The following is a 16,413-nucleotide window of genomic DNA, read 5'->3' as shown; positions in this document are numbered from 1 at the left end:
AAACCACAAACCAGGGACCCCCAGTGTTCTATACCACGGGGACCCACTTACAAGAGACGGGTGCAGGGGAAGAAGGTACCAGAGAACCAGACTGGCACTGGGACGAAGGGGACCTTGAGGTGAAACCAGCCGGCCTCGGGCAACCAGTTAACACCCGAAAAGTGAGTAAACCGGTTGCACTGAATACCTGTCTGGACTCCTTCTTCCGATGTCTACCGCACCATACACCCACTGGGGCAATACCCTACTTGCGGAGGGACTACCATACTAGCTGCTTATACCATCAGCCCCAGTAGAAACATTCTGCAGCGGCGGCTCCCTACATATAGCCGCAACACCGCAAGTGGCGTCACGAATATACTTTATTCACCAATCCCATGTAAATATCCCCATTACAAAAAGGGCCCAGGGCACGCAACCGGGTAACGGCCACCACCGTCACATCCCCGGACGTACACTGCCCGGAACCGAGTACCCCATATCCCTGGGTGCTACATGATGCAAATATTCAGATTTGGTAAATCCGCATATGGTTGATCCTTTTACATTAGCTTGATGCTTCCAAGAAATTTCCCACTTTTGTGTCAAAGGGACTTCTAAACTAAATGAACGCTTTAATTCTTAAAATAAAAAACAACAAACATTTATATTGTCCTACAATAATGTCTGGTGGGATATCCATGAGTGAGCATGACGTGGGGACAGAGACATGGCATCTTGCCAATCAGATGCAAATAAGCCTTTTGTCTTTTCAATTTTTCTTGGCATGGGCTGATTACAGGGTAGACTATTGTGTGTAGCAGCCAATGGCCAGGAGGGGGTTAATCTAGGATGCGACAGGACAGACTTTACACAACCTCATTGTCACTCCTGCCCCCTGTGCTTATTAGTGGGAAGCTGGGCTGATTCAGACGCATTCTGGGAGCTGAGCCTGAGCGGAGAGATCTAGTGGAGGAAGCCAGGTAAGAAACGCGTGCTGCTGGTCCCATGTCTGTGTGTGCTGCATGTATGTATGCAAGGATATATCTGGAGGAGGATGCCATTGCAACAAGTGATATAGCAGACTAGGGAGAAATACACTGACACACATGGTGAGCCTTCCTGTCCTAGGGTCCTGTACCCCGTAAACCTGCAAGACATCTGGAAAGATTTCGCACTGGAGCTTATGATGTTGGGATCCCAAAAAATGGAGCATATGTCTTTCTTTACTACTTTTTCCCCAGTTGTGATCCAATAACGGCGCTGTATAAAGTTGGGTTGAATTTTTTTTCTTCATTATTTTAAAAGTTTTGTTAGCCTTGGTATCCCCCTACCCACCTTTCCAAACTATCGACAGTGGCATAAATCGAAGCTTATGGGCAAAATTTCCAAATGGACACCAATTTTTACAGTTTTTTTCATAGTATTGGTCCTCATATATATAATAATAATTAATAATATTAAAAAAATTAAAAAATCTTTATTTTTATATAGCGCTAACCTATTCCGCAGCGCTTCACATACACCAGGAACGCTGTCCACATTCGGGCTCACAATCTAAATTCTCTATCTGTATGTCTTTGGAGTGTGGGAGGAAACCGGAGAACCCGGAGGAAACCCACGTAAACACGAGGAGAACATACAAACTCCTTGCAGATGGTGTCCTTGGTGGGATTCGAACCCAGGACCCCAACGCTATTCTCTTTATATAGTGCTATTGATTCCACAGCACTTTACATACATAGGGAATGTACTGTAGATTGTGAGCCCCAATGTATGTAAAGTGCTGTGGAATCAATAGCACTATATAAGAGAATAGCGTTGGGGTCCTGGGTTCAAATCCCACCAAGGACAACATCTGCAAGGAGTTTGTATGTTCTCCTCGTGTTTGTGTGGGTTTCCTCCCACACTCCAAAGACATACAGATAGGGAATGTACTGTAATGTGTCTTTGGAGTGTGGAAGGAAACCGGAGAACCTGGAGGAAACCCACACAAACACGGGGAGAACATACAAACTCCTTGCAGATGGTGTCCTTGGTGGGTTTTCAACCCAGGACCCCAGCGCTGCAAGGCTGCACTGCTAACCACTATATGGGCCAAAGTGACTTTTTGGGCCTCCCTAGGCTCCGGGGCATGGGTGCAATGCACCCACTATAGTTATGCCCAGGTCTATCAACCAATTCAATGGGAAAGATAGTTTTCTGCTTTATGTAGTTGGGTATCTATGCGTAACAGGGGGTCTTGCTATAGAGCGGTGCAGAGATACTACTCATGGTGTTGGTGTATTAGGAAGATTAAAGACTACTATGTCCACAATCAGTATGATAAATGGCAGTTGTGGCAGGGGCGGACATATCATTGGTCCAAACTGAGTAACCGTACAGGGGCCCAAGAGGTTGGGGGGCCCATTTCTACCTCCAAAGCAGGCGGAATTGTGCATTTTGATGAGCTATTGGACTACAAAGGGACCATATGCTTTATTTATACAGGGTCCCTTTTCTGTCTGTGTCCGCCAGTGAGGGGTTGTGTTGGAGTCTCCATGTCTGAGCCTAAGGGTAACTGTTGTCAGTGATTGCAGCCACCAATTTATGGCCAGATACAATTTGATTGCCTCTTTATAACATAACTAGAAGCCACTTAACCCCGAACTAAAAAAATGTGACTTTTAATTTAGCAATTTAGGGATTGGGGATGAAACAATTTATTACCGTAGAATAAAGAGGTGAAAACTTTACGGCCCTTTTAGACAAGCCAATAATCTGTAAACGAGCGTTTATAGCAAAGCTTGTATTTGACCATCAGGTGATGAATGAGGGAAACGCTCGTTGGTCGGTTGCAATTTTTAAATCTGTTTAGAAATCTTCTTTTTCATCAGTGCGCCCAGTGCACAAAGGCCACGTCATGCCAATAACATGGCATTCTATGGGCACCGAACGATTGTACTACCCGTCATTCTGTCTGCATAAAATATTTCTCCGCCATTCTAAGTTTATAAGACCGCCAATAAACCTTGTACGCAGTATATCAGCGGCCATTTAGGATTGTGCCATGTTGTATCCCGCCCTTAGACTAGATATATTCCCATCCCACGCATTTCACAGTCCGGTTACTGTAGATGTACGCTCTGTCCTGTTTTGATTGTCTCCTCCTTTGTGTCATGAAAGCCACCGCAGAGATCCCAGGAACGAGGCAGATAATTGCGGTGTTTTTCTTGTAGCGACATGAAAGGTTTTCGGTCTTGTGAGCCGTGTCTGGGCTGTGGCTGGAATTAAGGAAGTAGTATGGAATCGCAGTGAATGTCTTATTATCCCAGTTTTAACAGCTGGTATTACAGACAAGCCCCAGTTTACTGGCAGCAGGGCCCTGGGTTAACACTAGAAGACCTTCTGGGGTGCGGTATCACATATAGGTAGGATGCATATAACTATATAGATGTAAATATATATATATACCGTGTGTGTGTACCCCGCTTTGGGTTTAGTCATTTATTCCAGATGGCTACAATAACCTATGGTGGGCCTTTGTTGTTGTGGTGACACCAAATTCCTGAAAGTCAGTAGTCCTAGCAACAAATCAACTATTGATTCCTGATAATATTGTGATGAGGGTCCTTGGTGTGGAATTTGTACCCTCCCCCTGGTTTCTTTTCAAATAAGAGGAGAATGGGGTTTTTTTTTAGTCTTTTTAACTCTCATTATTACACTTTTTTAGTTCCATTGTGGTTGAAAAGGGAAGAAAAATCCTCAGTGCTCTTGTCTCACCACACTGGATGTTGATTCTTTTCAAAGTACAGGCGAGGGTCTTCAATGCAGTTGATAGTTTAACACTAGAAGTCCCAGGAATTTCGAGCTCCATAGGGTTCCAATGGTAGAAATGTCAAATGACCCCTCTCTGGGACTTCTAGTGTTAAAGGGGCACTGCTGTAACCCCTAAAGACAACAGGGGATACTTACTGGCTTACAGTATCTCAGTGGTCCTTGTAGTGCTCTGTTCACTAATGCAGTGTATTAGCATAGACTGTCTCCAAAATGTTATTCTTTGGATCCTATTTGCCTTCGTGTAGTAAATGGGCACATCAGGGGGCTCCGGCATGTGATGTCTGTATACCCCACCCCCAGTGAAATACTTGGCGCAGAGCATTTTTTCAAATATGAACTTAAGTCTTAGGCTATGTGCGCACTAGAAATGTGAATTTTCTCAAGAAAATTTCTTGAGAAACTTCTGGGAGTGGAAGATTTCCGCACCTGCGGAAAAATCCGCGGCAAAAACGCATGCGGATTTGCCGCGGATTTGCCGCGGATTTACCGCAGGTTTGTCCCTGCAATAAATAATAAAGATAATCGATAGACAGATAATGGATAGAGGGAAAGATGGATAGATGAATAGATAGATAGAGGGATAGATAGATAGATGAATAGATGAATAGATAGATAGATAGATAGAGGGATAGATGGATAGATGAATAGATAGATAGAGGGATAGATAGATGAATAGATGAATAGATAGATAGATAGAGGGATAGATGGATAGATGAATAGATAGATAGATAGAGGGATAGATGGATAGATAGATAGATAGATAGATAGAGGGATAGATAGATAGAGGGATAGATGGATAGAGGGATAGATGGATAGATAGATAGATAGATAGATGGATAGATGGATAGATGGATAGAGGGATAGATAGATAGATGGATAGATGGATAGAGGGATAGATGGATAGATGGATAGAGGGATAGATAGATGGATAGAGGGATAGATGGATAGATGGATAGATGGATAGATGGATAGATGGATAGATGGATAGATAGATGGATAGAGGGATAGATGGATAGATGGATAGATGGATAGATGGATGGATAGATGGATAGATGGATAGATGGATAGATGGATAGATGGATAGATGGATAGATGGATAGATGGATAGATGGATAGAGGGATGGATAGAGGGATAGATAGAGGGATAGAGGGATGGATGGATAGATGGATAGATGGATAGATGGATAGATGGATAGATGGATAGATGGATAGATGGATAGATGGATAGATGGATAGAGGGATGGATAGAGGGATAGATAGAGGGATAGAGGGATGGATGGATAGATGGATAGATGGATAGATGGATAGATGGATAGATGGATAGATGGATAGATGGATAGATGGATAGATGGATAGATGGATAGATGGATAGATGGATAGATGGATAGATAGATAGATAGAGGGATAGATAGATAGATAGAGGGATAGATAGATAGATAGAGGGATAGATAGATAGATAGAGGGATAGATAGATAGATAGAGGGATAGATAGATAGATAGAGGGATAGATGGATAGATAGATGGATAGATGGATAGATGGATAGATGGATAGAGGGATAGAGGGATAGAGGGATAGAGGGATAGAGGGATAGAGGGATATATAGATATATAGATAGAGGGATAGAGGGATAGAGGGATAGATGGATAGATGGATAGAGGGATAGATGGATAGAGGGATAGATGGATAGAGGGATAGATAGATAGATAGATAGATAGATGAGAAAAATCTATATAATGTTCCACCTCCCTGCATTTTCTAAGCTGGCACCCTTTAGTGACTTTCATGTGGCACTAAAGGGTGCTTAGCCTTGTATTTAGCCATAAAATAAATAAATAATTAAAAAAAAACGACGTGAGGTCCCCCCATATTTTGTAGCCAGCTAGGGTAAAGCAGACGGCTGCAGCCTGCAGACCACCGCTGGCAGCTTCACCTTGGCTGATAATCCAAAACAGTGGGCACCCCACGCTGTTATTTTAAATTATATAAATAATTTAAAACAAAAAACGTGCGGTCCCCCCCATATTGGATCACCAGCCAAGGTAAAGCGGACAGCTGGGGTCTGATATTCTCAGACTAGGGAGGTCCACTGTTATTGGACACTCCCCAGCCTAAAAATAGCAGGCCGCAGCCGCCCCAGAAGTGGCGCATCCATTAGACGTGCCAATCCTGGCGCTTTGCCCCAGCTCATCCCGCGCCCTGGTGCGTTGGCAAACGGGGTAATATATGGGGTTGATGCCAGATGTGTAATGTCACCTGGCATCAAGCCCTGGGGTTGGTGAGGTCAGGCGTCTATCAGATACCCGACATCACCAACCCAGTCAGTAGTAATTAAAAAATAGACAGCAAAAAAAGTTTTATTTGAAAAAACACTCCCCACATAGCCTCTTTAACCAATTTATTGAAAAGAACAATCAATCCACGTCCGGCGTAATCCAATAGGGGGGGGGGTCCCACGGCGGTCCATACCATAGTCGCTGTCCCAGTCAATGAAGAACAGAATGTTCCCCATTGGCTGGGAGAGCAATGCAGTGACCTGAGCTAACATCAATAGGTCAGCTCAGGTCACTGCAGGGGATGACGAGCGCTGCCATCAGGAGCATAGATGAGATCATTACCTTCTGTGATCATCTCCTGTACTGCTGACGTCAGCGCTGTCACTGACTGCGTTGTCAGAAGTATCGCGAGAGCCCGTGACGTCACCGCTAGTGACAGTCTCGGGCCGCTCGTGAGACGGGCATAGACAGCAGTGACCGCGGTGACGTCAGGAGGCAGGAGATCGTCACAGCAGGTAATGATCTCACCTCCTGACAGCAGCGATCGTCATCCCCGCGGCTCCCAGCACTGCAGGGTGTCAGTGTCTGCCTGCGCTGCCGCGTGACAGGCTGCTGACACTGCGGGCAGACACTGACACCCTGCAGTGCAGGCAGCCGCGAGGCCGGAGCAGGACACAGACTGCACGGGCACCTGGAGGTCGCACGGAAGTGCTTCTGTGCGGCGTCCAGGGAGTGTGACGTCTGCTCCGCTTCCTCTTCCTGGCATAATGACATCGCTTCCTGCAAAACCGCAGGCAGCGATGATCATTCCCGCAGGTAATTCGCGGCTATTCCGGGGGTATACCGCACATCATTGCTACCTGCGGAATACCCCCGGAATACCCCCGGTACCTGCGGAAATTAATGGACATGCACATTTTCTCAAGAAAGTTTCTCGAGAAAATTTTCTCAAGAAATTTTCTTGAGAAAAATCCGCACAGTGCGCACAGCTATTTTTTTTTCTCATTGAATTTCATGGGAAATGTCTGCACAAAGATTGCAGACATTTCTCAAGAAATTTCCGGGGCAAATCCGCGGGTAAATCCGCAGGTAAAAAGCTCTAGTGCGCACATAGCCTTACTGTGTCTGTCGAGGAACTGAGCAGTGCGTGTCAGATGCAAAAAAATAGGATTAGGCTAGTTTCACACTTGCGTTGGACGGCTTCCGTAGCATTGCGTTGTGTGACGCATGCAACAGATGCGTTGCATATAGTGGCACAACGCAATGCTACGGATCGTACAAAATAACGCAATCCGTTATAGGTTTTTTCCTTGACTTTACACATCTGGGCATGCGCAGTTGTGTAAAGACGGATGCGTTAACGGAATCCGTCAAATGACGCATTCTAACGGAATCCGCCACCATAGGCGTCCATTATAAAAACAACGGACGCCAAACGGATTCCTGTAGGTTGCGTTTTTTTGACACTCCGCCAAGCGCAGAAAAACGCTACATGCAGCGTTCCATCCGCCCGACGCAGCGTCAAAATAATGACGCTGCGTCGTCCAGCGGATGAAACGCAGACACTTGCGTTACAGTGCGTCGTCCATACAAGTCTATGGAGAATAGCGCAGTGCGTTAACGGACTGCGCTATTCTCCATAGTGACGGAATGCGCTGAACGCAAGTGTGAAAGTAGCCTTAAAGGGGTTACCTCTATCAGATAACTCCTTAAGTGCCCCTAATTGAGTCTACTACTGGATAACCCCTTTAACATATGAGTTAAACCAAAACTGGGTTTGTTTGTTTTTACATAGGGTTTCTATTCAGATTATTCATTGGTAGACCATAATGGGTACGTGTTCTTTGTGCCGTATGTCCACAAAAAAAGTCACTCAGACACGTCTGTATTTTTTATTTATTTTTTTTTATCCAAGGCACAAATCAAAACTGCTAGTATAAATTAACGGAACGCATTACCATCTGTGTTTTTATCATTTTTTTTAACATTTTAAGGCCTTGTGCGCATGCTGCGTTTTTTTGCCGCGTTTTTTGGGTGCAGTTTTGGTAACAAAATTGCATGCATTTCCTTCCCCAGCAAAGTCTGAGATTTCAGTTTTTCGGTCCGCATGTTGCAGCTTTTTTTTTTTTTTTGCTGTATCTTTGTGGTGACCACAAAGATGCAGCATGTCAATTTTTTCTTGTTTATTTTTGCCATCGTTTTTGAGCTCTTCCAGTTAATAGATTTGACTTAAAAAACGCAGTAAAAAAACGCACTAAAATGAGCCAAAAAAATGCATGCCGAAAGAATTATATTTTTTTTTTGGGACCAAAAACGTGCATCTCTGTGGTTACCACAAAGATGCAGCATGCACACATAGCCTAATATGATTACCGTATTTTATTTATTTTTTAGTATGGGCCTAAAAACGTGCAGGCAGGTAGTTGCTTACTGCTGACGTCATGCTGATTGACAACCAACATCCCGCTGCCTAACTGCGGGAAGTTGGCTGTCAGTCGCCAGGACGCCGGCTGTCACGCCCCATCGACAGAGCAGCCCGGCAGAAGAGAAGCTGCTCTGTTGATGTGGAGCAGCAGAATCGACGGGAGGAGTAGTCAATAACCGCTCTACGCTGGTGCTGGGTATGCTGCTACCAACAGAGGCAACTACCTGCCTGTTAATTTTTAGGCACATGGTAAAAACAAATTCCTAGATAACTTCTTTAAATGCCCTGCATTGGGTTTTTCTTAACGGGAGCCTGGCAGCAGATTTGCAGCCTAAGCTGCGGCCACCACCAGTGGGCTCTTTATATACAGCATTCTAACATGCTGTATATAAGAGCCTATGCTGCTGTGTTGAAGGAAAAAAATCACTTTATAATATTTACCTAAACAATCGCTGCAGTGGATTTGGACCATATGGGCGTCTCCAATCTCCGGTGCCGACGCCTCCTCTTTCGGCCATCTTCGCCCTCCTTCTGAAGCCTGTCTGCATGACGTGTCCTACATTATACACACTCACCGGTCCCGCGCAGGCGCACTACAATACTGCCCAGGGCAGATCAAAGTGCGCCTGCGTAGGACCTCAATGCCGGCGAGTGGATGACGTAGGACGCATCATGCACCCCGGCTTCAGAAGAAGGAGGATAAAGATGGCTGAAAGAGGAGGCACCGGAGAACGGAGATGCCCATATGACCCAACTCCACCGCAGCGGCCGTTTCGGTAATTATTATAAAGTGATTTTTTTTCCTTCTACACCGCGGCATGGGCTCTTATATACAGCATGTTAGAATGCTGTATATAAGAGCCCACTGGTGGTGGCCGCAGGTTATAGACCCAAAATCTAGCAACAGGTTCCTTTTGATGAAATTTGGTGTATATCCCCCACTCTGTCATTTTGAGACTTTCTCGTTTCAGAATTATGGCGGTTATAAAAATGCAGTTCCGGCACATTGGGGTCACGAGAGTCATCCATGCTGTTCTTATACATCTTTCAAATAAATTGTTCCCTAAACATAACTGATTCCAAATACCCTTGTAGGAGAGAGTTTTTAGCAACGTCCTTCAACATGGACAATTTTTCAACATATTTTGAAAAATGAAGGAACTTACTATGGAAGGATTGTGATTGTCACTAGCTGTCTAGTATAAGGTGTGTGTACATTATTGATGCATTTTTGGCAGATTTGACCCTCTAGTGTAGAAAGCTGTCCCTAAGTACATTGTCATATCAGTATCAAAGCAAATATAGCCTTAGTTTTCCTTTTAGAGGGCAGAGCTGGGCCTAGCAACTGAGGAAATGAGGCACTTCATGGCTATTCTATTCAGGTTGGAAAAATCCAGATAATTTAGGATTAGATGAAGCAGGAGAGTCATGTGTTTACTTAACTCCTTCTCAACCAGACACTGCAATAAAGTCATTGTAAAGACTTGTCTGGAGTTATCAATTAGGAGGAGGGAGACTTTGTGGGACTATCACAATGGACTCTTGTTAGTACTTGCGTGTGAAATAGCAGGGGACGTTTATTACAAGGAAGTATTTGGATAGAAAAAAAAAAGATTATGTTCTACTAAGCGTAAAAGATATTAGCATTTCGACTAATGCCCATATTGCACCCTGCCAAATAGCTGAGATTTGGGGAGTTGTTGGTTGGACATTTTCATGGGAGAGCTGTTACAGAAACCTTTTTTTTGACAACTCGACTTATATTGGTCACCGTTGGTTGTAATCCCTGACACCAAAGTGTTCCCCCCCATGTCCTAGGAAGAGCTAAAGACGGGTCTATTGTGCATGATGACTTTGCAAACACCCCCCCCCCCCCCTCCCGTAGTATCCGAGCTTCCTCTAGGTGTAAAGTGAGCAGTAGGACATTGAGGTTGTCCTCTTAGCCATTGAATTGGAATTTTTTAGGTTTATTTTTGGACTTGAAAATCTATCATTTTTGTGTATTGGGTCAAGCTTTGTGGAGGTTTGCAGTAGAGAAGAATTTAGAACGTAAGAAATCTTGTGAAATGGAGAATCCAACAGGAAATCTCAAGAAAACCTCCCTACTGAAGAATCCTTACTTTGGAGCTGGGAATGAGCTGTACGTATATGGAGTGGGAAGTCAACAAGGCTGAAAACTTAGTCATCTGCTAACACATCAGTCTGAATCCATCACCCGTTTTTTTTATACCGGGCCATTATAGGGTTTCCATTCTAGAGAATGTGGCATGTCTTTCTAAATCGTTCACATTTTTCACACCTTAATGATATCTTAGATTAGGTGCACAAAGTAAGGAATGGGTGACTGGTTGACCACAGAAATTGGTTCACTCTTTTATGGTGTGACTTGAGTTAAAGGAAATCTGTTATCAGGTTTCCCATTATTAAACTACTGCCTATACATTATGTCCCTCCTAATTGCAACCCTAACGATCCATTCCATGGACCCTGCAACCTGGCAGACCTCTAAAAATGATCATTATACACCTCTTTTGCATTGTACACAGCAGTGATTGCACCAAAGGGCATGCTGTGAACTTACTAAACAGGCCCCATCAATCAGAGGCAGAAGAGACAGGTTAAAAAGCTCATAACAGGAGCTGAGGTTGGTCCGTAGACGTCCGTCGTCACCAAGTCCTTGCCACCGAGTACCATGCAGGAGAGCGATTGTATAAAGATTTTTACCGAGATACATGGAATGGATCATTAGGATGCTGAATAAAGGCTGCTTTACACCAGAAGATCTATCGTGCGATAGATCGTCGGGGTCACGGTTTTTGTGACGCACATCCGGCATCGCTTGCGATGCCGGCCTGTGTGACACCTCCTAGCGACGCAGTATCGTTCACAAATCGTGAGTCGTGTACTGCTCGTTAGGTTTCATAATATCGTTTAATTTAATTGTTCATCGTTCCCGGGGTAGTACACGCCGCTCCGTGTGACACCCCGGGAACGATGACCATCGCTTACCTGCGACCCGCGGCTCTCGCCGGTTATGTGGAAGGAAGGAGGTGGGCGGGATGTTTACGTCCCGCTCATCTCCGCCCCTCCGCTTCTATTGGCCGGCGGCCGTGTGACGTCGCTGTGACGCCGAACGTCCCTCCCACTCCAGGAAGTGGACGTTCGCCGCCCACAGCGAGGTCGGACGGGAGGTAAGTACGTGTGACGGGGGGTTACCGACTTTGTGCGCCACGGGCAGCGATTTGCCCGTGACGCAAAAAGGACGGGGGCGGGTACGATCGATTGTGAAATTGCACAATCGGTCGTACCGAGTAAAGCAGCCTTAAGAGTCAAAATTGTTGGAAAAAGTCTAATAACAGGAAACCTAATGACTGGACATATATATGAGATGATTGTTGGCTGAATGTTGGTTCTGCTGATAGCTATCTCTCCTGACGTTTCATACACGTGAGAACTATCAGGGCCTTTAGGAAGTTGGTGTTATCTTTGGATGGGAGGTGAAAATTGGAATTTTGCAGGATGGCTGTGCATGTGTGTATGTTGCATATATGTTGTGTAATGTATATATGTTGTGTGACCCACAACTGAATTGGACTGCTCTGATTTTGTATACCATTATTCACCAGGATCTGCAGCACAACAGGCCTCTCTGTGCAACAATGTGTGATGCAAATGTATCGTGCCCATTTCCAGACAAATATGAAGCCATCCTGTTCCCTATCATCTACAGCTTCGTCTTTATTGTGGGACTACTGGGTAACCTAACCGCGATCGGAATAATCGTCCAGCTAATCAAGAAGAACAACATTTTGGGAGTGTATCTGGCCAACCTTTGTGCCTCTGATCTCATGTACATCTTCACCCTTCCCGTCTGGATAGTCTACACCGCCAAGGAGGATTGGGAATTTGGGATGCTTAGCTGCAAGATAGTGGGCTTCTTCTTCAATGCGAATCTCTACACCACTATCGCCTTCCTCAGTTGCATAGCCACAGACCGCTTTATTGCCACCGTTTTTCCCTTACGCGCAAGATTCATTCGGAGCATGAAGAAGGCATTGATAGCATGTGTGATAGTGTGGATCATTATCCTCGGATCCCACTCTTATTTCTTGAGCAGAGATGATCTGTTTTCATCAACCCAAAATGTGGCACTCTGCTATGAGAAGTATCCCATGGAACGATGGATGGCTCATCTCAACTATTTTAGAACGATTTTATTTCTTGTTCCACTGATACTTCTCGTTTTTTCCTACTGCTCCATCATCCGTACCATCCATCATGCTTGCAGCATGGATATCGAGCAGAAGAAAAGGATTACTGGACTTCTGTTGTCCATGACTGCCATATTTATCATCTGCTACCTCCCCTACCATGTGATCCTTTTTATTCGTTCATTCGTCAGTGATATGAACTACTGCAACTGCGATCTCGAAATGCGGATCCGACCAGCCTATCGTGTTTGCTTTGCCTTCACAAGCCTAAGTAGCGCTCTAAACCCTTTTATCAATATTTTTGTCAGTGAAGGGGTAAAGCGGGATTTGAAAGTGGAACTCCGAGCTATCTGGCTTTGTTTGCTATTTCGAGGAAGAGCTGACAAAGGGAGAAAAGGGAAGTGCCTTAACTTTGTGTGTCATGAAGCCACAAGAAATGGTAATCGTCTCCTGTGCACGCATCAAACCAAAGTACAGACCCAATTCTAAATAAAGGAACCTTCACTTTGTCGACATTGGGAATGACTTGATGCACCTAATGGTATGGATTAAAGCTTGAGAAATCCACAAGGTCTGGAAGAGGACAGAATCTGTAGACATTGCGCACAGTCCGACATATTTATGACCATCTTATGGATCTTCATGGAACATTTTTGACTTTTACATAGAGATAACTCATGAATGCAATTCCTACTTGACTGCTCCATAAATTGAGTACTTTATGTAATTTTAAAGGCGTTGTCTAGACTAAGAAAAACATCACTGCTTTCTTCCAAAACCAGCCCCACGCCTTTCCACAGGTTGTATCTGAAATTGCAGCTTGGCACTACTCACTCCAATAGGTGTAATGCTATCTTTGGACAAAAAGCAGCCATGTTTTCCTAATCCTAGATAACCCCTTTTAATACCATATAGAGATCCTTTACAAGACCGGACTATGATGGACAAATAGTTTGCTAAGTTGTTGTTTCCCACCATAACTGGGTCAGTGACCACAAACTTTTGGATTTGCGATCTCAGTGTTTTGGTTTTTTAATTTTGTATTTTAATTTTTTTTACATTTATGTCAGTATTACAGAGGTTTAGAAATGTTTCCATATACCTCTGGTCTAGACTTTGTATCAAACCTTGAAAATATTGATCTGTATCAGATCTAAGGCTTAAATAAAAAGGTGCTAAAAAATAGAATTTCAAAGGTGAAGAGTCCAAGATCCTGTTTAGAGCAACTAGGCATAAAGAAGTACAGATATTTGATACTGAGTATGCATTGACATGGTACAATAGGTTGAATTAGACTGCACAGCACATAGTTAACCTATACCTTAGGTTTAGGTCAGTTTCCCACTTTCGAGAATGGGCCACAATGTCGGGACCAGCCACGAGTCTTGTGACCTGAACTGAACAGTCTCATCAGCAATTATGAGGCTGTGGAGTTTGAGTCAGGAGACACACGGCCGGTCCATACTGGGACCGTGAATGTCAGACTTGTGGAAATAGCCCTAAGTCCCCCAATAAAGCCTACATAGATATCTGCCAAGGGATGTTTTGGCAGGTCCACTCGCGGAAACAGTGAGAAGAGGGCCTCTGTGCAAAAACAGTATATGGGCCCCTTATAGCCCTTCAGCTCAACAAAATGCACAATTCCACCTGTTTTGGAGGTGGTAATGGGCCCCCTTCTTTCTCGGGCCCCTGTGCGGCTGCACCAATGATATGTCCACCTCTGAGCAGAACGGTCAGCCAGCAGCCATCTCTCCTGTACCCAGGAACGCTTGTTTTGCCGAGTACTCTGGGATCCTCTATGAGAGAGCCACTACCAGACATTCGAAAAGGATTGGAAATCGGACATGATGGATCCTTACGCCTCCCAACAATTAAGGGTGCGTGCCCACGATCAGTGTTTGCAGCGTTTTGGACGCAGCATGCTTCAGCTGGTACCAAAACGCTGCGTTGCACAGTACAAGCATAGTGGAAGGGATTTCTAGAAATTCTGTGGCCACTGTGCTTGTTTCCAAACTCTGCAGCATGTCAACTGCAGCGCACTGAACCCTGATCGTAGGTGCGAGCAGCTGGTCTCCTGCAGAGGAAACTTGCGGCCCCACAGGTCAGGACCTGCTGTGTCCAGCACACAGTGTGTCCTGATCGTGGGCACATATCCTAATAGTCTGTGCCCTCTATACACATTAGACTTTTTGCCGAATCTGTCAGTATTGGCACAATTGGCCAACATTAGTCTAATGTGTCTAGAATGCTTTAGGGCAGGGGTGGGGAACCTTTTTTCAGCCGGGGGCCATTTGGAATTTCTATCAACCTTCGGAGGCCGCACAAAATTATCAATGTGAAAATGACCCTGCTATATTTCGTCAAACAATTAATTAACTTACCCCTACTGTGGCGGCCGGAGCTGCTTCTCTTTGGTGCAGCTCTGATGTTTGGTGATACTAATCATTTTTCTTCTCACAGCTGCTTTTCATTTTTGTCTGGGTCTGGAGCGCAGTCAACACTTTGTGATAAGATTGGTAAATCATATACATCACATAACAGACGCTGTGTATACATCACAGGAGACACTGGAGGCACATATATCACATAGGAGACACTGGGACTCCTGTATATACATCACAGGAGACACTGGGGGCACATACATCAAACAAGGGGCTGCGGACATGTATATGCCCCCAGTCCCTCCTGTGATGTATATGCACCTAGTCCCTCCTGTGATGTATATGCCCCCAGTCCCTCCTGTGATGTATATGCCCCCCGCCCCTCCTGTGATGTATAAGTCACAGGAGACGCTGAGGACATGCGCAGGCACCACACAAGAGGGGATGGGGCGCAGGCACCACTGGGGGGGCACAGATATCACTTGCGGAGACCTGACATCAGTGGGGGGGGAGGGACACACAAACCTGAGGTGATACACATCATTAAGGGGCACACAGCACTGAGGGGAGGGGGGCCACATAGCACTGGACAGGGCACACAGCAACAGAGGGCTGGCGTTGGACACACAGCAGCGCCGGACTCACAGCACCGGAGAGCAGGCACCGGACACCCAGCTCCGGGGGGCGGGCACTTAGCTCCGGGGGGCGGGCAACGCAGAGCACTAAACCCGCCCACAAAGTAAGTCCTCTCTCACTGGCACTTGCCAGCGGGAGAACGCATTGGTAAGCACAGCAGCACATGTGCGGATTTAAAGGGCCGGCGGCCCACAAGATGGCGGTGGCGGCTCAAGCACTGCCGCCCCCGGGAATCTACCCGGGGGCCGCATAAAAGGGCATGGCGGGCCGTATATGGCCCGCGGGCCGGAGGTTCCCCACTCCTGCTTTAGGGTATGTTGAAATATTGATCTGCATATCCATTACATTATCATAAATCAGCCATAACAGTGGCATTTTAAAAGACGTTTTCCATAACTTAAGGCCTTCTCATACACAGATGGCTTTTGGCTGAATGTTTATTTTCAAAGGGGAATGTGAACAAAGCCTGAATTTAGAAGAGTTGTCCATTGACGTCCGCCCAAATGTTACCTGTGGGGGGAGAGTCCGAGGTCCCCATATACATGAAACTGTTGGTCCAGTCTGTTAACCTATCTTTAGTCCATTATGTATGGGGACTCGTAGGACTTAATATCAGATTGCTAAAGTTGCCAGAAGTTACTAGGGAAAAAAAATTGGCTACTTTCTTCTCCGTGGACGGTGTCTGGTA

At 45.3% G+C, this 16,413-nt stretch overlaps 2 protein-coding genes across 3 annotated transcripts in view; both read left to right on the top strand.

The window, feature by feature from the left end:
- LOC142251126 (G-protein coupled receptor 4-like) overlaps positions 1-16,413 on the top strand; it is a 66,666-nt gene that overhangs the window by 44,094 nt on the left and 6,159 nt on the right. The window contains exon 1 of one of the 2 annotated variants that reach the window (XM_075323647.1): positions 3,316-3,389. The exons of the other annotated variant lie outside the window; for it this stretch is intronic. The gene's annotated coding sequence lies outside the window, so the exon portion shown is untranslated. Of the gene's footprint in view, positions 1-3,315; positions 3,390-16,413 lie in introns of those variants that run through there. 2 annotated transcript variants of the gene reach the window in all.
- Positions 923-15,534, top strand: LOC142251125 (G-protein coupled receptor 4-like). Its single transcript, XM_075323645.1, has 2 exons — positions 923-962; positions 12,124-15,534. Exon 2 carries the CDS (start codon positions 12,157-12,159, stop codon positions 13,195-13,197), a length of 1,041 nt encoding a protein of 346 aa, XP_075179760.1. The 5' UTR covers positions 923-962; positions 12,124-12,156; the 3' UTR covers positions 13,198-15,534.

The sequence above is a fragment of the Anomaloglossus baeobatrachus genome, chromosome 9 (assembly GCF_048569485.1).
Source record: "Anomaloglossus baeobatrachus isolate aAnoBae1 chromosome 9, aAnoBae1.hap1, whole genome shotgun sequence".
Classification (NCBI taxonomy): Eukaryota; Metazoa; Chordata; class Amphibia; order Anura; family Aromobatidae; genus Anomaloglossus; species Anomaloglossus baeobatrachus.
Note: the sequence above shows the minus strand (reverse complement) of the source record. Positions and strands in the feature narration are given on the sequence as shown.